This window comes from Microplitis demolitor, chromosome 2 (genome assembly GCF_026212275.2).
Source record: "Microplitis demolitor isolate Queensland-Clemson2020A chromosome 2, iyMicDemo2.1a, whole genome shotgun sequence".
Lineage (NCBI taxonomy): Eukaryota > Metazoa > Arthropoda > Insecta > Hymenoptera > Braconidae > Microplitis > Microplitis demolitor.
In genome coordinates this window covers 14,751,512-14,774,051 of record NC_068546.1, presented here as the reverse complement: position 1 = coordinate 14,774,051, position 22,540 = coordinate 14,751,512, and the positions used below count along the sequence as shown (strand labels likewise).

The following is a 22,540-nucleotide window of genomic DNA, read 5'->3' as shown; positions in this document are numbered from 1 at the left end:
ATAGGATTAAAAAGACAAAATTACGTATCTTACGCAATATGTAAAATAAATGAAGATCATAACCTATAAATAATCATTCATATTATTTATAAACAATTTTTGTGCATTAACTTATATAAAAAATTGGATTCAAAAGATAAAGATAAGTACTTGATTTCACTTAGTTATCTATAGTAATTTTTATTTTTGTATGCTAAGGTAACCAAGATTGACCAATTCAATATAACTTATCGTAATTAATAATTTTATATTTTAGATATGTATCGTTATTATTCGTTATATTTTCATTAAAAATGCCTAAAAAACGAAAATCAAACTTGAGTTCATCATCAGCCAAAGCAAGAAGCAACAAACTTCTTCGCCTATCTGAAACTCAATGTGAACGAGAGGAGAGACTGAAAATTCAGAAAGAAAGGAAAAGTAATTTACGAGCTAATGAAACACCAGAACAATCTGAAATTCGCCTTGCTTCTGATAGAATGCAACATGCTAATAAGAGGAAAGTCGAATCAGAGATAGCTTATGAAAGAAGATTGGCGGATGATCGTGCACGCCACCTTATTACATATCATAATGCATCTGATGAACGACGTATCCACCGATTATCACGTGATCGTCAACAGCACACTATTGCACTCAATAACGAATCAGATGAACATCGTAATCAGAGATTGACTCACGATCGTGAACACCATACTTTATCTCGCTCACAGGAATCTATATTTGATCGTGAAACTCGCCTAATGATCGACCGAGAACATCACGCTCTTCAGCGACGATCAGAATCTGCATTCAAACGCGATGAAAGTAGAGCTGCAGCTAGAAATAGATACTACAGGTTAAAGAAGAAAAAAGAAGCAAATTTAATGATGGAAAACGAAAGAATTTCGGCTCTTCGTGAATCAGAGTTTAACGACAGACGAACAGAAAGATTGTCTTTGGATCGCCAATGGCATACCGTCCATAGACAGTTAGAATCTGATTCAGAACATCAGCAACGATTAAATGCTGATAAGAATAGACAAACTCAGAGACGAAATATCCGTTGGCAATCAAAATTGAATAGCGGTTTCTCCTACGATCCGTCTATTAATTACAAACAGGAATCTGATGTTGGTCCAATGACTAAGGTTTGTAATTACTGTAATGCATTAAAGTGGGTCGGTGAATCTGTTGGATTATGCTGTTCATCAGGTAAAATTCGATTAACACCTTTACTTGAACCTCCCGAACCTTTAAAATCTCTGCTGGATGGAAAACACGTTCAATCAAAATCATTTTTGAACGCTGTAAGGTCTTACAACAATGCTTTTCAGATGACTTCATTCGGTGCAAATATTGTATCTGAGGGAAACTTTATGCCGACTTTTAAAATCCAGGGACAAGTATACCATTTAATTGGTTCATTGTTTCCTGAAAGTGATCAACCTTCAAAATTTTTACAGATATATTTTATAGCTGATTATAATGAGCAAATTAATCTTTGAATGTCCTATAATAATAATTTAAATAAAAATCTCATAACAGACCTACAAAATATGCTCCTTCAAGTAAATCCTTATGTGCATGACTTTAAATCGGCTTTAGAATCTATTCCACTCGAAAACAAAGATAATTATCAATTAGTAATCAATGCAGACCGTAAACCAATTTCCGATCATAAAGGCCGGTATAATAAGCCTTCTACAAATGAAGTAGCTGTAGTGTTAGTTGATCAAGAGTGTCAAAAGAGAGATATTGTTCTATTTTTGCGTACAGGAGATCTTCAAAGAATAAGTGAGACTCACCGGTCGTATGATGCCCTTCAATATCCACTTATATTTTGTCGTGGAGAAGACGGCTATAATTTTAATATATTTCATTCTGGACAACAAGCAGAAGACACGAATAAAAAAATTTCAGCTTTACAATTTTACTGCTACAGACTTATGATGAGATCTAATGAGTTTAATAATTTACACCGTTATCGTCAAATTTCAAATCAATTTTGGGTTGATATGTATGCGAAAATTGAAACCGAGCGATTGTCATTTATAAGAAATAGTCAAAAACAACTTAGAGCCGAAAACTATATTCACTTACAAGATGCTTTGCGCGTTGAAAGTAATATTGATCATTTAGGTCGTTTAGTTATTCTCCCATCCAGTTTTACAGGAAGCCCAAGATACATGCATGAGCGAACACAAGATGCATTTAGTTATGTAAAGAAGTATGGTCGTCCTGATCTTTTTATAACTATGACCACTAATCCTAATTGGATAGAAATAACAAGAGAGCTGTACGAAGGGCAATCTGCATCTGACCGGCACGATATTATATCTAGAGTTTTTCACTTGAAGTTGAAAAAATTAATTGATTTATTATTTAAAGGAAAAATTTTTGGATCCGTTAAATGTTATATGTATTCTGTAGAGTGGCAGAAACGAGGTCTTCCTCATGCTCATATTCTCTTATGGCTTGAAGATAAAGTAACACCTAATAGAATAGATAGTATTATAAAAGCAGAATTTCCTAATCCTCAAGAGGATTTAGATTTATATAATATTATTAAAAAACATATGATTCATGGACCATGTGGAATAATTAATTCAAAATCTCCGTGTATGAAAGACAATCGTTGTAGTAAACGATTTCCGAAAGCATTTGTAAATGAAACGATAACTGGAGAGGATGGCTATCCATCTTACCGGCGGAGATCAACGGAAGCGGGAGGATTTGTCGCTCAAGTTAAGGTAAATGGAAATAATATAGAAGTAGATAATCGTTGGATCGTCCCTTATTCACCAGTATTATCCCGAACTTTTGAAACACATTTAAATGTCGAGTATTGTAGCAGTGTGCAATCTATAAAATACATTTGTAAATATGTGAATAAAGGAAGTGATCAAGCAACGTTTGGACTTAAAAATGAAAACGATGAGATAACGAAATACCAATCTGGGAGATACATTAGTACCTCAGAAGCAACTTGGCGTATAATGTCTTTCCCAATACATGAGAGATTTCCTCCCGTGGTTCACTTGGATGTTCATTTAGAAAATGGACAGCGAGTATATTTCAACACAGAAAATGTTATTGATCAAATTACTAATCCCAAAAACACAACATTATTGGCCTATTTTCAATTATGCCGAGAAGAAATTTTCGCAAAGACACTTTTATATGACGAAGTACCTGCATATTATATATTTGATAAACAATCTAAAGTATTCAAGAGGAGGAAAAGAGGAAATCCTGTTGAAGGTTATCCTGGTATTTTTAAAGAACACGTTATTGGAAGAGTATACACAATTCATCCTGGTAATACAGAGTGTTATTTCTTACGTCTATTACTTCACACCGTTAGAGGCCCAACATCTTTTAAAGATATAAGAACAGTTAATGGTGTGGTATATCAATCATATCAAGCAGCTTGCAAAGCTCTTGATCTTATTGAAGATGACTCCCATTGGGATGAAACTTTAAAAGAAGCGTGTGTTACCGATAGTCCATTTAAACTAAGGCAACTTTTTGCAATTATTGTAGTATTTTGTCACCCTTCTGACCCTAAAGAATTATGGACAAAGTATAAAAAATATTTATATGAAGATTATGGAAGAAAATTGATAAGAAGTTTTCCTGATATTGATTTAAATTTACATAAAGAAGAGCTTGAGAATCGTTGTCTTATAGACTTAGAAAATACAATTATTTCTATCGGGGGAAAACCTTTAGATCAATATGGAATGCCGATACCGAATATTAATGATAATTTTCAGATAAACAGAGAATATCTAGCTGAAACAAGTTATGACAAATCGATACTGATGGCTTTTGTAAAAAAAAATGAATTCAAAATTAATGTAGACCAAAAAAAAATTTACGATGAAATTATGAATAGCATAGACACGTTAGAAGGGGGAATGTTTTTTATTGATGCACCTGGGGGCACAGGAAAAACGTTTTTAATAAATTTGATATTATCTAAAGTTAGAGGTAGTGGTAAAATTGCGCTTGCAGTAGCATCTTCAGGTATCTCAGCAACCCTTTTACCTGGTGGTAAAACGGCCCATTCCATGTTCAAAATACCGATAGACATTGACAGATATGAATCACCAGTTTGTAATATCTCTAGGAATAGTGATAAAGCAAAAGTGATGAGAGATGCATGCTTAATAGTCTGGGATGAATGCACGATGGCCAACAAGAAAGCAATAGAAGCTGTTGACAGAACACTACAAGACTTACGAAACAATACAAAAAGAATGGGGGGCATAACTTTTTTATTTTCCGGTGATTTTCGTCAGACTTTACCGGTAATTACTAGAGGTACAAGAGCTGATGAAGTGAATGCATCTCTTAAACGATCTTATCTATGGAATAATATTAAAAAACTATCACTAACTGTAAACATGCGAGTCCATCAAGGAGGTGATCCAATTTCTCAAAAATTTTCTAATTTATTGTTGGATGTAGGGGGTGGAAATATAAACGATGAAAATGGAGAAGTATCTCTGCCTGATGAATTATGTTCAATAGTACCATCTATAGAAGATTTGATAGAAAAAGTATATCCAGGTATAAGAGATATTAAAAATAAAGAGGACTCGTGGTTATCAGAGAGAGCTATTTTATGTCCTAAAAATGAAATGGTAGTCCGTATTAATAATACTATAATAGATAAGTTTGATGCAAATGAGATGGTTTATGCATCAATCAATACCACGATTAATCCAGATGACGCAACAAACTATACTGTTGACTTCTTAAATTCAATAAGTGTACCAGGACTTCCATCGCATACAATTAAATTAAAAATTGGCGCTCCTATAATTTTATTGAGAAATTTAAATCCACCTCAACTTTGTAATGGTACAAGATTACGAGTCACAAAATTACAAAAGAATGTTATAGAAGCTACTATATTAACTGGATCAGGAAAGGGTGAAAGTGTATTCATTCCTCGCATACCTCTTATACCTAATAATTTTCCATTCGAATTCAAACGCATTCAATTTCCTGTCAGTCTTTCTTTTACAATTGTAACGGGGTAAATTCGTACTTACCGCGTTCAAGTCAATTTAAAATAAAATCTATTATGCGCACTGTCGGTCATGTGACATTACCACTTCGGGTATTCCGGGTAGGTAGCGACTAGTCTGAATATAAGATTAAATAATTTTATCTATTAATTTTTTAATATAATCAATTAAATTTTTATCCAGGTCATTATGTGATTTGTTTTCACGCGATATTTTATGCAGGATAGTATTGCTAAAGACATAATTTCTGTTACCTGCTTCAAGACGTTCCTTCTTGGCATTTAGTAACATATTAAATTTTATTACACCTGAATTTTCTTTTTCCAGTTGAGCACTAACTTTCTTACGCTCCTCATTGCTACAGTGACGACGATGGACATCGTGAGGATCGTGTTGAATGGGTCCTTTAGTTTCAACATTGACAGTAATTTCGGTAAAAGGTGCAGCGATCGGGGTATGACTGACGAATCGAAAAGATGTACACAGGCGATTTTTGCAAACGGCTTTCACGATAAAATGTTCATTATTTTTTTTTTTTTTACATAACATTTATTTTCTTGAAAACTCAAAACACAACAATTGAGTTGATTGTGTTTTTCAAGGATTTCATTAAGAGGATTTGTCCAACCCTTTTTCAAACGTATCGTTCCACTCCAATACTTCTCCCAAAATATTGGAGGCACGAAAACTGTACATAATGTACTGGTTTTAGGATGACAATCTTCGAACTTAGGAGTATTGGCATCATCTTCATTCCTGTACTCGACATAGCTGATAATTGTCGAGCCGTGATAAATAGACAAATTACTTCTCGGATCATTTGTACATTGCAAATCATCATATCCCAGTGAACACATGACCTTGTGTTGACGTCATACATAGGTCATAGAAATGTCACGGTATCTTATGTAAATTTGATGTCAATCTGACGTTCTACATGACTTTAATATGATGTAAAAACTTGACACTATATTGGCGTAAGCATGACTCTTGTATGACGTCACAGTTATAACTTATAAATTACGTACGCTTGACATAAAATCTACATCACATTGTTACGTAGTAATAAAGTCATTATTGTATATTATGATGACGTAATTTAAAAATCATACATTTTTGACAATAGCGAAGTCACGGTTATACGTAATATGGATGTTACTCTTAAATCATATCTTTATATCAGTGACAAGTCAGTATTTTACGGAATGCTGATGTAATTTTCGAGTCACAGTTTTTTATCATCTATTTATTAAAATAAAACAATCATAGAATGAATTTTCAAAAATATGTTAATGTGTAAAAATAATAACTAAATGTCGAACATTTTTGGGGCTGAAGTAATCGATAAACTCGAAAATAAATTTCAGACGTTTTAGATTAAAACATTAGCGTGAGCATAAAAAAATTAACTTGATTGTTTTAGATGATATACCGAAAATATCATTGAGGATGATAAAGAAAATGTAACGACAGTTGAACTCTGTTGATATCAAGACTGTAAAGTGTAGCATTGCAATTTTTCAATCGATTGAATTTTATGAAATTATTTAATGCTTCACAAAATTTTATTAAAGATTTTTTAAATTTCTCAGCACAGCAGAAAATTAAAAAATTTGAAGAAACTTTATAAAATTTTATATAATTTTTTATAATTATCATCGAGGCCGACTTATTGTTTTTATAACATTTCATATAAGTTCATGGAGTTTTTTTAAATTTTGTAAAAATCCATCATGAAAACTTATGAACTCTGAATTTACCGGCATTTCACTCTAAACACATCAATTAAGCACAAGATGTGCTCCAGTGATCAACGTTCAGGACTACCCGCCAAGAGGAGCCGTGTTCGAACCCAGCAGACGCCCCGGATTTTTTCATCATTTACTGCTATCACTTCTTGTTTCTGAATTTGTAATGCGTTCGCGCGGTAATAATCAAATCAAAAATTCGGTATTTGATTTTTTTTTTTTTTTCCAAAAATATTTTTTCCGCATTAATGATTTGGACATCACCCATATGTCATACTGACGTCATAGCATGTCCCACAGACAGCACATTTACGTTATGTATACGTTAATAGTTTTACATCATAATCTTATGTAAAAAAGTGTGAAATAATGAGTCACATCTGACTCATTCATGACTTATATCTTACGTAAATGATGACATAGCGTAACGTCACTATGACGTCAAATTTACATCAATGTGTTTACTGGGATGGTACAGTATTATCAATATTCTTATCATGTATTCTCAGAAATATTTCATTAAATTTTTTATTGCACTCCTTAATATTAACTGCAGTCTTGTGATCTTTGGCATCATGATCATAATTTAATAAATAATTATTGCTACAAATAAACCCGTCATCAAATATCATGTATAACTCATCGAGATTAATTGGAATTTTAGAGATGTCTTGATCTTTGACTCTACATTGTTGTCATCATTCGTGTAAAAATCGTTATCAACTACAAATGTTGCTGACTGATTATTTGGGTTGTAACAGGGAATTTTGAATTTTCTGCGCTCAGTTGCCATGATTTTCTATCATGCACACGGTCGATATAATCTATTACTGCCCCAGGGTTATCCGGGGTAGAGTGCGACTGTCGTCCCGAGCGGAAATCGTAGGGGCCTGTCTGTCAGTCCCACTTAGTGATAAGTAGGGGTGTCGAAGTTTCCGGAAGTTGCCAAATTCGGTCGAGTGGGTGTACAATGATAAGTGAAGAGAAAACTGAGGCCGAGACAGACAACCGGACGAGACGCCCGAAGGTTAAGACGCTCAGCCAAGACAGGTAATTAATGAATTATAGACTTGGATTCTTTTGTGGAACCAAGCGATATTTCTATTAACTATTATAGATATCAGGCCATTAGCCGGTACCTTTGATAACATAGTACTAATTATTTGGAAAAGCAGGTGAAGTAGCCAGCAAAGAAATAAAGAAAAATAACAGGAGAATAAGACGAGAGACGAACGGAGGACCTGACGAGAGACGGTGGAAAAACTCAGAGGAGCCGAACCGAGAAAAGAAATCAGGTATTAATTAAATTAATTATTTTAGGCCGAAGCCAGAATATTAATTTAATTTAACAAATACTTAGTCGTTCGTCGGGGCAATCCGCGTCTAGGCCCGAAATAATTAATTAGTCATAAAATTTATTAATAAAAATTAAGCCAGACGGTTGTCTAACCGGGTCCAGGCCCAATTGCCGGGTCCAGGGCGTCGCCTTACAATTCCAGGCCATTGCCGGAATTATATACGTCGTAGAAATTTCTAGGCCGATTGTGAATGACACAAGCCAGAAATTTTCCTGCTCTAGTCCGCGTTGTGATAAATTAAATAAAAAAATTAAATAATTAAATCAACAAAATTAATAATTTATAATTAAAATTAGTTAAAAATTTCAAGAACAAAATAAAAAGATACTCAGAGAAAAATTAAAATTGTAAAATAAGAACTCGAGTGAGGCGAGTGTCGAGTAAAGAAAACGGAGATGATATTTTTCCGACCAAAACTTAAAATATTATGTCTAGTAATTTCGGATTAGTATTATATGGAAGAATTAATGTTTAGTTGTTTTAAAGGAGTTAATTTAAAATTAATCAATTAATAATAATAATTATTCTTCAAAAATTAATTAATTAATTTATTGTGCGTGGCGGGAACGGCCATTTTAATATTAGTGTGTGTGAATAAAAGTCCAGGGGACTCAAGTGCGCGTGTGCGTGTAGAAAATGATTTTAAAATTAATAGTATAATTAATAAATAATTTGGGAGGTAACCAATAATTTTAATTTGTAAGTCCAAAGATAGTTGGCAATGATTTTAATCGAGTGTGTGAGTGTGTGCGATGCCAAGGCAATGGCTAACTAGTTTTAAGTCACCAAAGGTAATTGGTAAATTTTATATGGTCAAAAGTTATAAGGTCTAAGGTTATGAGGTCAAAAGGTATATGAAGTTATAAGGTCTAATAGTTATAAGGTATAAAGTTATAAGGTATAAAGGTCAAAAGTTATAAGGTTTAAAGAAAAAATGATAAGGTTTAATTTACAAGGTTATAAATTGAATAAAAGTGAATATTGTGATAATAAATGAATCTAAGTTATTTATAAAATTATCCTTCCTCTTCCTTCTCTTACAATTAAAATTTACACCGACCCTGAGTATTAAGAACCGTTCTGGGAGACCGTTTAATCCTTCCAGTGGCGCCCTTAAAAAGGTAATTTAAGGACGACCAGAGTAACGGCATAGCCCTGTTATAGGGTCATCGTATAATTCTGGACCTAAAAAAGAAATGTCGCCCTTGTGGAAATTTTATTCTGCAGAAAGTGAAAATAATTCTTACAAATTGAAAATAAAAGTTTTGAAAATCTTATTTTCTCTTAAAAACTCTGAAAAACTCGTAGAAAGTCAAAAAAAATCATATCAAGTCTTGAAAAGTCAAATTTGGCAATTCTGTAAGAAAAATTATTAAGACTTTTTAAGACTTTTTGCAAAAAATTTTTATATCGCAATAAAAAATGTTTTTCAGAGTAATTTAGAGAAATATACTGACAAAGAATATCATTACAATAATGGGAAAAAAAATTTCTGAAAAAGTTTGGAAAAATTTAAAAACAGTAGGTAATTTATTCAAATTTTTTTATATAGCAATCAACACTAAAAAATTTACTCATTTGAATAAACTAAGAAATTGAAAGGATAGGTAGGATATTAAAGAAAAACAGTTTTAATTATCAAAATGATCAATATTTTATTTTGGTGAGCTAATGAATAATTCACACTATTTAATAATTTAAATGACAGAAAAAAATTATAACAACCCGGTAAGTATAACTGATATTATAATTATTTTTAGTTAAAATAAAAATAAAAATAAAAAAATAAAAAGTAAGTAAAACTATACAATAATAACATGAAATATTTAATAATTTATAATTATTATCAATTATGACTAAGTGAAATAATATAATAAATGAACTATAATTATTTGTTTGTTGATAAATATTTCACGTAATAAGTGTCAAAAAAATTTCACATTTATAAATGGAAATATTTATGAGGTAAAAAATTATCACAATAATTTGTTAATGTAAAATAACAGAACCTTATTATTTGCATAAACTGTATTATAAAAGAACATCAAAGTTAAAATCACTACATTATTATTTTACTACTATAATATAAATATTGTACTAACACTTTCGAAATTTATAACTGGCAAGATTTTAAATGATATGTAAGTAAAAAAGGCAAACAACTTAACAATTATCTAAATGTAAATATAATAAGATGTGAAGAAAAATGATGTTTTTCATTGTAAGAAATTTTTAACCGAGCAGTATTCATCAAAATCATTTCTTTTAATTAATTTGAAGAACAATACAATCTTTATCAATCGCCATAACTTCCGGGTGGTATGAAAATAACATAACTTTTTGTTTCAATGGAAGTCAAAATACATGGTTGTAATATCATGCTTGCTTCGCAATATTGCAATTTTTTAGTTATTAAACATTCTTCAACATTGTGAACAGTAACATTCCTGGACGAGAAAAAATATTTCTTCTGTTTCACTACCTCTTCAAAAAAGATTAAAATTTTTTTTCAGTTTTATCAGTACCAAAATACCAAATATTTTTGATTATGCCTATCTTGCCATTTTTAAATAATACTGAAGAGTCATTTATTTTTTCGCAAAAACGATAACTGTCTGATGTATATCGCTTACCGTTTGAAATAAATCTATTAAACGACTTACATTTGACGGATTTATTTAAAAGTTTTTTCTCTTCTGGATTTAGTTCATAATCTTTTCCCTTTCCAATTAATATGCAGCTGTCCACTTTTAAAGTATTCTTTAATCGCCCTGTTAAATGTTTTTCACAAAATTTCAGAAAGTCTTCGCTAACTTCAATTTTTTTTTTAAATAACGGTAATGATTTTTGAAACAAGTATCGTCTTGCGATTTGTACAGCGACATGATTTGGACTTTTTCGCATCTTCAGAACAAAGTGATTTTCATTTTCAAAAATGAACGTATTATGGAACTGCAAAGGACCCAAATTCAATACACATCTTTTCATATGTAGCAATAAATGGACATTATAAGTCATCACTTGTTTTCCGAAGTATTCTTGATATAATGCTACATATCTTACAATCAATGAACCAGCCACTTCAAGATCATCATATTCAATTATTTCTAATAATAGAATACGTACTGCCTCTACTAGCAGAGCTAAATGCTCTAAATATTTTTGAGGGAGGGTCCCTTTGAGGCATATTAAAGAATATAACAGCAGTCATGATCGCCATTCACTGGCCTTCCACATGTCTCTTTCGGTGATAGATCTCGGTGAGCGTGTTATACATGTCGGGTGCTTAAAATCTATAAGTTTAGTATTTATTACTTCGAGCTGATTAGGATTACCAATATAGTAATCTTTACCGAATGATGTCAGTAGTATCTCGGTGTGCTGCTTTATTACTCCTAATAGAATGGCGTGCATATAGTCTGGGGGCATTCCGTCTGCAATGTTGAAATATTTCAAATTCATTAATGGTGATGGCCCCCAAACACCCATCACATCTTGACGATATTCGTTTTGAGCAGCAAGTATCATGCATCTTTTTATTGGCTCATCGGTCCTATCTGGTGGAGCAACTATTGATATAGGATATTTTCGGTTGTTATCAATACGTTCTGTCGGATGTTCGCAGAATGTACATCCGTGGGTACCGTTGTATTGTTTCATGTTCAAAACTTTGCATCTCGTTACTGAGTCAACTACAGCACACAAAGGAATAAATTTACTTGCTGTTAATTGATCTCCTAATTTCCATTGTATACCTTCATCCGAAAGTTTATTAGCTTGGTCAACAAATGGTTTTAGAAAAAGAAGCATATCTGGTTCTTTTTTATGAACCCATAAACCAGTCATAATAATATGCTTAGATTGAAGTTTTGATGATAATTCATTTATTTTAATATATATTGGCCAGATAGAAAGTTTACTAGATTTCGAAGGCTGACAACCATCAGTATTAAATGTGTATGTAAAATTATATTTATCTGCTAAAAGATTATTTGTCGTATATAATTTTTTATATACTTGTCCATCACTCATATTTCGTATGCCATTGTTGTACAAATTTTGTTGAACACCTTGGAATCTTTCAATTAATACTTCTTACACTTCTGGGTTTTCTAATATTTTTTTCAGCTGTTGAGAGACATCAAAACTTAGGAAATATGAAATTCCTGGCGATTCCTCATTATTTCTACAAGTTTCACAAACTAGCTCTTTTTTATTCAACTTTTCTTGAGCACCAAAATAATAAAAACAATCTTCGCAAAATAAATGATATGACAGAATATTTTCATTTAATTCTAATAATTTAAATAATTTATGCTTTGAAGCAGAAACTACTTCATTTCTAAACAGAGTATTTATCATTGAGAGTAATAGTCTTCCAAGTAAGGGATTCCTCAGCTCCTAATAGAAGAGTCATCATCAAGGCTTCTCCCCGCGTAGTTGTTGTACAGTTGCACAGTGGTTGGTAATAATCATGATCACTATTACTTTGTGAACGTTGATGCTGTAAAATAAAAACAATGAAAAACTTATTTTTTCATTTTATAAATGTGAATAAACTAAGAAATCACAATATATAAGCTTGAACTACGAAAAATGATTATTTATCATTATGATTGTTATTAACACTATTTTTAATATAATTATAATTTTATAAGTATACTGATTACCGTATGTTTTTATAATTCAAAGTATTAAGACTTAGTTATATAAGTATGGAAATGAATAGGAGTAATCAATAAAAAATTATAAATTACTCTTCTAATGATATACATGCATATATACTAGGATGCTCCAAAAAATTTTGGTATTTTCTTTTTCTATCGGCTGTTCGGAAAAAATTTTCTATTCATTGAAATAATAATCCTGTCAAAAGGACGATTTTTTATTTTAATTTTAGGAAGCAGTGCTCACTGCTTGAATTTTCCCATGCTAATAGCATATTTCATTTTTTTTATACATAGCCATATAATTCAATTTGACATTGAAGAAAAAATTTGATTCATAAACATTTTTGTTGGAAATTTTATGCTCTGTAAGATTGTTTAGAAGCAAAAATTACAGCGATTTAAAGTTGATAACTTCTTAAAAATCAACATTCAAGCTGTTTTTACACTAAAACTGCAACTCTCACGAAAAATATCAAATAAAGGGTTTTGTAACAAATTTTATTTATTACAAAAAGGTAATCCTTACTTTATGCATAACCATGGTTAATCAATATGTTTAATGAATACTTTTCTATAGAAATTATTTTTTGCTTGTATTAAATTTACAATAATTATTTCTACTAAATTAACTTATAATAAAACTCAGTCCAGATCTAAATTATTATTTTAACAAATTTATTATACTCTTAAAATATTTTTCACTCATTTTCACATCGATTCAAGTAAAAATTATGTTAAAAAATGATCTCAGTCGTACAATTGATTTTTATGAAGAATTTTTTTTTGGTATAATTAACTTATTAAAATAATAGTTTTGATCATACCTGAGTTTTATTCTAAGTAAATATAGTAAAATAATTATTGCGAATGTTAGACAAGTAGAAAATAATAATTTCCATGAAAACGTATTTATTAATCATATTGATTGATCACAAAGTAAGAAATTAATATTCATATTTTTGAAATCTTTTTGTAATAAATGAAATTTGTTTCAAAACCCTTTATTTGATACTTTTCATGAGGGTCGGTTTGGGTGTAAAAATCGTTTGAACGTTGATTTTTAAAAAGTTATCAATTTTAAATCTCTGTAACCTTTGAACCGTACATTTCATAGCTTTTGTTCTTCCAAACAATTTTTCAGAGCATAAAAATTCGAACAAAAATTTTCATATACCTAAATTTTTCTTCAACGTCAAATTGAGTTTTAGGATATTTATAAAAAAAATAAGAAAAATTAAATATGCTACTAGCATGGGAAAATTCAAACAGCGAGCGTTACCTATCAAAATTAAAAAAAAAAAAAAGAAATCGTCCTTTTCACGGGATTTTTTTTTATATGTATAAACTTTTTTACAGCAGCCGAGTTTTACATCAGTCGATTTTTTTGACACACCCAAATATATATATATATATAATTTACTTTGGAATGATGAATGAACATTGCAATTCTCAAGCTACAAAAATTGATTTGATTTATCATGGGATATAGTGCATACTTGATTAATCTCTTCATCGGTATGTCTATCGAAATCTCCCATCTGCGGTGAATCTTCGGCCTACAAACAAAAACTTTTTCTAAAATATATAAAATTAACCTTTTTTTTTTACGTGCTTGGAATTTAAGAATTTTTGAAATGTGTCTTTCACATGGACGTTACTGAAGAATTTATGGGATATCAAAAAATTTATGGTTTTTATTTCATTTTATCCAGTTAATTTTAATTATACTTACATCAAACCAACTTTCTCGATCCCGAGTTTGTTCATCATATTCCTCACGAAGCCATGAACTTTGTTCAATATTCACTATAGGTACAAATCCCTGATCATTAAAAAAAATGACGTCTTCATCAGCTGTTTCATTAATTGACAAATTGCTATCATTCACATTTTCCACATAATGTAACGGATAATTTTATAACAGGGCTATGCTGCTACTCTGGTCGTCCTTAATTTCCTTTTTAAGGGCGCCACTGGAAGGATTAAACGGTCTTCCAGAACCGGTTCTTAATGCTCAGGGTCGATGTAAAATTTAATTGTAAGAGAAAGAAGAGGAAGGATAATTTTATAAATAACTTAGATTTAATTATTACAATAATATTCACTTTTATTTAATTCACAACCTTTCAATTAAAACCTTATAATTTTATAACTTTTGACCTTATACCTTTTAGACCTTATAACTATTAACCTTTTGACCTTATAACTTCTGCCAATTACTTTACTTAACTACATAGCCACTACCTTGGCATCACACACACTCTCACACTCAGTTAAAAAATTGCCAACTACCCTTGGACTTATGATTAAAATCGGTTACCTCCCGAATTATTTATTAACTATTTTACACAATTTAAAATTTATTTCCTACACTCATACTGCACTCGAGTCCCCTGGACTTTTCTTCACGCACACTGAGTTTAAAATGGCTCTTCCCGCCACGCACTTAATAAATTAATTAATTTATGAGAATAATTATGATTATTAATTAATTAATTTCAATTAATTCCTTTCCAATAACTAACATTATTTCTTCAATATAATACTGATTCAATTTCACGAGAATTAACATTTTAAGTTATAGTTAGTAAAGTCTCATTTCTAATCCTGACTCAACACTCAACTTTCCCGACTTTACTTATAGATTTTTCTTTATGCCGAGTATATTTTTTAATAATTTTATTAACTAATTTTATTTATTATTAATTTACTTTAATTATTAATTTGGTCCGAGTAATTATTTTAATTAACATTTTATTTGGTTAATTTGATTATTTTAATTAATAATTTACTTTGTAACAACGCGGACTAAACTATGGAAAAAATTCTGGCTCATCGGCCTAGAATTTTCTACGACGCATATAACCCCGGCGACGGTCTGGAATTTTAAGACAACGCCCTGGACCCGGCAATTGGGCCTGGACCCGGTTAGACAACCGTCTGGCTTGATTTTATTACTAAATTAATTTTACGACTAATTAATTAAATATGGGCCTAGACGCGGATACCTCGACGAACGACTAAGTATTTGTAAATTAAATTAATATTCTGGCTTCGGCCTAAAATAATTAATTTAATTAATACCTGATTATTTTCTGATGCGGTTCTCTTTGTTTCGCCGTCTCTCGTCAGATCCTTTTCCGTCTCGTTCGTCGCGTTCTCCTGCTTTGTCTCGCGTCTTTCCTCCTGTTGTCTCTCGTCTTTCTTTTTATTTGGTGTTTGCTCCTTCACCTGCTTTTCCAAATAATTAATACAGTGATATCAAAGGTACCGGCTAACGGCCTGGTATCAATAATAGTTAATACAATTATCGCTTGGTTCCACAAAAGAATCCAAGTCTAAAATTAATTAATTACCTGACTAATGAAGAGCGTCTTGGTTGTTCGGCGTCTTCCCCGGTTGTGTGTCTCGGCCTGGGTTTTCTCTTCACTTATCATTGTACACCCACTCGACCGAATTCGGCAACTTCCGGAAAATTATCTACCCCTACTTATCACTAAGTGGGACTGACAGACAAGCCCCTACGATTTCCACGCGGGACGACAGTCGCACTCTACCCCGGATAACCCTGGGGCAGTAATAGATTATATCGACCGCGCACATGATAGAAAATCATGGTACTTGAGCGCGGAAAATTCAAAGTTCCCTGTTACAATTTACATTTGAATTTTCATCATCATTTGGATTTGGAACTTGATTAGCTTCGTTTATAATCTATATCTCACACATAAAACAATAAGAGGTGTTAACTCAAAATAAAACATTTAAAAGAGTTAATCACTACCGCAAATGCACGCAGTATAGAGTAGAACTACCATTCGTGGCCACTACACAATTTTTAGACCCTTAATACTTTATGTTACCTGACCTACTATTCTTTTTAAAAACTATCATTTTAATAGTCTAATCAAAAAATCTTTCAATACATTCGAAAAATTAATTATATCATTGCGTATTTTACAAATTTTTTTATTTTAACTTTCCAAGTATCCAAATCTTACCCTCCAATGACCACAAAGGTACCTATACCATGCACATAAAATATTTTTTTATGAAAATTCATATTAATAATTTTATTTCTTAGTAAGATCATAATTAATTGAAAATGATAAAATAATCGTTTACAGTATACAGTAAATTGGAATTATCTTACGGTCTAATGTATATATATATATATATATATATATATATATATATATATATATATATATTAGGATGCTTCAAAAAAAAATTTTTTATTTTTTTTTTATGCGCTTACCCCTTGAAACTTTAGTGATAAGGTTGCTATTTTAATATTAGTTTCTCGTTTGATTAACGTGTAAAAATTTATTTTTTCATTAAAAGTTTAATTACTCGAAAGCCACTGAATGTTATTCAAATTTATGCATAGATCTTTAATGCTGATTCCTCAAGGTTTTCAAAGCTTATGATAAGTCACATTTATCATAATTAAAACGCCAATTGAAGCTATCTGAAAAGTATCGATTTTGTATTTCAAAATGAAATTGACTTCAATCAGCGATAATATTATTTCACCATACGGTTTCGGAAAGCTTAGGGAATCAGCTTTAAAGATTCATGCATCAATTTTAGAAATTTTAAGTAGTATTCGGGTATTTAAACTTTTAATGAGAAACTAAATTTTTACATGTTAATCAGATGGGAAGTCAAAATTAAAATAGCGACCTCTTAGAGTTGAGGTAGAGAGCCCATCTCTTGGGAGGATTTTTTTTTGGGCAACCACTCTAACGTTTTTTTGTGGTAAGAGTAAAAAAAAATTAAAATTTTTTTTGAAGCACCATAATATGTGTGTTTGTGTGTGTGTGTGTGTGTGTGTGTGTGTGTGTGTGTGTGTGTGTGTGTGTGTGTGTGTGTGTGTGTGTGTGTGTGTGTGTGTGTGTGTGTGTGTGTGTGTGTGTGTGTGTGTGTGTGTGTGTGTGTGTGTGTGTGTGTGTGTGTTTCCATATTAAATATTTTAAATAGATTCATACTTACAGCATTATTTTTCCTTAATTTTCGATAAAATGTTGAGTCAGGCATCACACCGTCACCTTCACGATCTAAATATAATTTGTATGGACCTCGCTTCATATTTACATTTAATTGAAATTAAAGTTGAAGTTACTGAACGCAACACGTGTATACGAAAGTAACTGACAAACAACTGCAGACTACTGAAGTCACTAAGAACGTTCCCTTTAGTTACCTCAAGCTTACACACAGTGCCCTTCACCCCTCCATTAAAACTATAACTATATACATTAGCCCTGAACGAAACTGTATCGGTATGGCTTATTCCCATACGCTAGTAAATAAATATCATTTAACTACATTTTAAGTTATTATTACACTATAAACTACCAAATGATATATATATATATATATATATATATATATATATATATATATATATATATATATATATATATATATATATATGCATATTCTTTACAATATACGCGATTTTTTAGATTTTTTTGGAAGAAAAAAAAAATGTGTCATACATTTCAAACATTGCACTTTTATTTTTAAAAATAAAAAAAAAATGGAAACAAAAAATTTATATCATTCGAATTACATTGAAATTACGCGGGATAAAAATATGATCGCATTTATTTTCTATGAATAAATTAATATTTTAATTATTCTGTCACTGAATACGATTGAATATATATATATATATATACATATAATAAAAAGAAAATAAGCCAAAATTTAGTCTATTCTATGTCTTTTATGATAATAAAAAATAAAAAGATTTAATTTGAAATTAGTGAAAAAAAATGTATGAGACGATTAAAAATAAAAAAATTTGACCGTGTGTAGATTTTTTTTCAAGAATTCTATCATAAAGTTAATGATGAAATTCATCTCATTGAATTTCAATGATAATAGAAACAACCAAAAGATTCCAGAGTTAATTTTAGACTAGAGATGTTAATAAACAGTTAAATTCAAATTTTATTTAATAAATTTGGTAGCAATACTCGGACCGTAACGGAGTGACTGTAAGTTGTCCGTTTATAATAAAGTGGGAAGTTATGAAAAAGAGAATTTTAGTCGCCGGAGACAAAGAAACAAACGATAAAGATCATAATCTTCGAAACTTTTTTCCCCTGTTTGTTTACTCTGTCCGTAGAGAGACGGGTAGGCGTACTTATTTTAAAAAATGATACCACGTCTTAGGCCCACTTTCTTTTTCTTACGATATTCGAAGGCCCGCAATTATTTCTAACTTCCGCAACAAGAAATTTTTTCAAGTCCTCAAACTGAAAATTTATAGCGGAAAAATTTCAAGAAATTGTAAAAATTCGTATATACCATTCGATTCAGAATTTTGTGAAATAAATTTCTGTCGTATCCAAAAAAAATATATATACATATTTTTTTCATTGTTTACAACTTTTAAAAATTTAAAAAACGCCCTTTTTTATGAAAAAAAAAAATTTTTTTTAATTGTCATTACCCGTAATTTTTTGGGTAAATGTTCAAATAAAATAATCGATACGGTCGTTTTATTTATTTTTTATTTAACTAAAATTAATTTTTAATTTTTTTCATATTTAAAATTCGGAAAAATTTTTTTGGTAATTACCAATTTTTTTCTGGTGGGTATATGATTTACTTACAAAATTAAAAAAAAATCACAAAAATATCGATTTGCTGCCAAGTTACAGTCTTTTGTTCATCCGCGCGTAAAACTATTCGTCGTAGAGACATCGGTCAAAGTTCTTTTTGTTTGATTTAAATCCCAAACACAATTATACTAATTTGTCTCGATAACTTTTTAATAGTTTCCAAAATATTTAATGTTACTCTTAATTTTTATATAAAAAGAAAATTTAAGTCCACCGACGTTAGGTAAACTTTTTGTTTTAAATTTTTTCGAGCATTTTAAAAAATTGTTTTTGCACGACTCATGATACGAAGCATCAGAGTGTGCTTTACGATCAAAAAATTTTTTTCAAAATCGATTCATACCAACGCAAATTATGCTCTTGCACTGCTTTTTGGGCATTTCGACTGAACTACTAATCCAGTCGGCTAGAAAAAAAATCCGCGGTTTGGTTATAACTTCCTCCTTGAAACAGATCGATTTTCAAATTCTTTTTTTTTAACTTCCTGCCAAGAAAATCGACGATTTTCAAAAATTTCTGGAAGTTATTGTTTTCACCCCGATTTTCGAAAATCGAGTTTTCATCAGATGTCGACGTTTTGAGGTCCTAGGAAGCTATTCTGACAATTTTCAGAATGATGTCCGTGTGTGTGTGTGTGTGTGTGTGTGTGTGTGTGTGTGTGTGTATGTATGTGAACTCTTTGTAACTTTTGAACTAATGAATCGATTTGGATGGTTGAGGTGGCAATCGAAAGAGCTTGTTGGCCATCAACTTTCCTGAAAATTTCAGATTATTTGATCGAATAGACTCGAAATATTTGCGAATTACGAAAAAAAAAAAAAATTTTTTTTTTAGTTTTTTATTGATTTCTCAAAAACGACTTATACGATCGACTTCAAAATCTAATCAGCTCTAGAATTCAATAAAACGCGCCAATTGCCACGTCAACTATCAAAATCGATTGATTAGTTCAAAAGATATCGGCGTTGAAAAGTTAAAGAAATAACATTTTATGTTATTTTTTCCGGATAAATCATAATATAACGTACTAAAATGTGCCTGATATCATACCAACTCATCTTTTTTATGGTTTCTTTTGATCATATAATGTCATCGAACTTGGTTTTTAGTTTAAATCATATTATCAACAAAAAAATCGATAAAACGAAGTTTTTAATATTTTTATCGGATATTTCATATTTTATTGTTTCTTACATGAGTCAAAACTTAATTAAATCTTGATTTTGATCCCTGACATTGATTTCTGCCACAATACACTTATTTTACTGAACATAATCAGGAACTAAATTTTAAAAACCGCTTCATTGATGATTTTCGATTCTTAAATTTTCAAACTTCAGCAAAACAGGTAACTTGTTAGAGCTTGAAAAGATCGTAAAAAAACAATTGCATGTGATAGCATTTTCGAGCTCGAAGAGCTCGAAAATATATCTACACTAATGTTTTCGAGCTCTTTGAGGTCGAAAATAGCGGGAAGTTTTGGGGCTGGCCCCGTAGGGTCAACCGACGCCCAGATTTTTTTTTAATACCCGGAAAAATATATACCCCCTTATATTATCATTATTACTTCATTATTTTCCCTCATTTTTCTGCTATGCTCAGTAACGAAGAAGAATAAAAAAATTTTTTCGAATTGATAATTTAATAAAAGTAAAAATCACTTTTTGTTAAATAAAAAATAGGAAAAATGAATAATAAATAAAATGATCTAATACATAATTTTGTTAGAACAATTTCCCAAACAATTACGGGATATGACATTAAGAAAAAATTTTTTTTTAATAAGAAAATGTGTTCCGAAAATTTTTGCAATTTACCAACAATTAAAAAAAAAAATCTGGGCGTCGGTTGACCCTACGGGGCCAGCCCCAAAATTTCCCGCTGTTTTTGACCTCAAAGAGCTCGAAAACATTAGTGTAGATATATTTTCGAGCTCTTCGAGCTCGCAAATGCTATCACATGCAATTGTTTTTTTACGATCTTTTCAAGCTCTAACAAGTTACCTGTTATGCTGAAGTTTGAAAATTTAAGAATCGAAAATCATCAATGAAGCGGTTTTTCAAATTTAGTTCCTAATTATGTTAAGTAAAATAAGTGTTTTGAGGCAGACATCAATTTCAGGGATCAAAATCAAGATTTTAATAAGTTTTGACTCATGTAAGAAACAATAAAATATGAAATATCCGATAAAAATATTAAAAACTACGTTTTATCGATTTTTTTGTTGATAATATGATTTAAACTAAAAACCAAGTTCGATGACATTACATGATCAAAAGAAACCATAAAAAAGATGAGTTGGTATGATGTCAGGCACATTTTAGTACGTTATATTATGATTTATCCGGAAAAAATAACATAAAATGTTATTTTTTTAACATTTCAACGCCGATATCTTTTGAACTAATCAATCGATTTTGATAGTTGACGTGGCAATCGGCGCGTTTTATTGAATTCTAAAGCTGACTAAAATTTGAAATCGATCGCGTCAGTCGTTTCGAAAATATTTAGAAAAAACCGTTTTTCACCATTTCTTTCTCCCGCGATAACTCTCGAACAAATTATCTGATTTTGATGTTTAGGGTGGCAATCGACGCGTTTTATTGAATACTAGAGTTGATCAGATTTTGAAGTCGATCGTATAAGTCGTTTTTGAGAAATCAATAAAAAACTAAAAAAAATTTTTTTTTTTTTGTCGTAATTCGCAAATATTTTCGAGTCTATTCGATCAAATAATCTGAAATTTTTAGGAAAGTTGATGGCCAACAAGTTCTTTCGATTGCCACCTCAACCGTCCAAATCGATTCATTAATTCAAAAGTTACAAAGAGTTTACATACATACATACACACATACACACACACACACACACACACACACACACACACACACACACACACACACACACACACACACACATACATACACACACTCGGACATCATTCTGAAAATAGTCAGAATAGCTTCCTAGGACCTCAAAACGTCGACATCTGATGAAAACTCGATTTTCGAAAATCGGGGTGAAAACAATAACTTCCCGAAATTTTTGAAAATCGTCGATTTTCTTAGCGGGAAGTTAAAAATTTTTTTTTGATACGACAGAAAT

The 22,540-nt window shown here is 30.8% G+C and overlaps 2 protein-coding genes across 3 annotated transcripts in view; one reads left to right on the top strand and one right to left on the bottom strand.

Annotated features, from left to right (window-relative positions):
• LOC103575582 (uncharacterized) overlaps positions 1-22,540 on the bottom strand; it is a 127,125-nt gene that overhangs the window by 40,479 nt on the left and 64,106 nt on the right. The gene's annotated exons all lie outside the window — the stretch shown is intronic.
• LOC103575583 (uncharacterized) lies at positions 57-5,216 on the top strand. Its single transcript, XM_053737020.1, has 6 exons — positions 57-173; positions 257-1,419; positions 1,528-2,103; positions 2,413-3,786; positions 3,970-4,760; positions 5,205-5,216. The coding sequence occupies exons 2-6, from the start codon at positions 294-296 to the stop codon at positions 5,214-5,216; spliced, it is 3,879 nt and encodes a 1,292-aa protein (XP_053592995.1). The 5' UTR covers positions 57-173; positions 257-293.

Excerpts from the sequence above, each read along its gene's own strand:
- LOC103575583 (XM_053737020.1), top strand. The coding sequence starts at position 294 with ATGCCTAAAAAACGAAAATCAAACTTGAGTTCATCATCAGCCAAAGCA. Across the intron at positions 2,104-2,412 it reads AGATGCTTTGCGCGTTGAAA|AGTGGCAGAAACGAGGTCTT; the intron begins GTAATATTGATC and ends TGTATTCTGTAG. Across the intron at positions 3,787-3,969 it reads AGAATATCTAGCTGAAACAA|TTAGAGGTAGTGGTAAAATT; the intron begins GTTATGACAAAT and ends TATTATCTAAAG.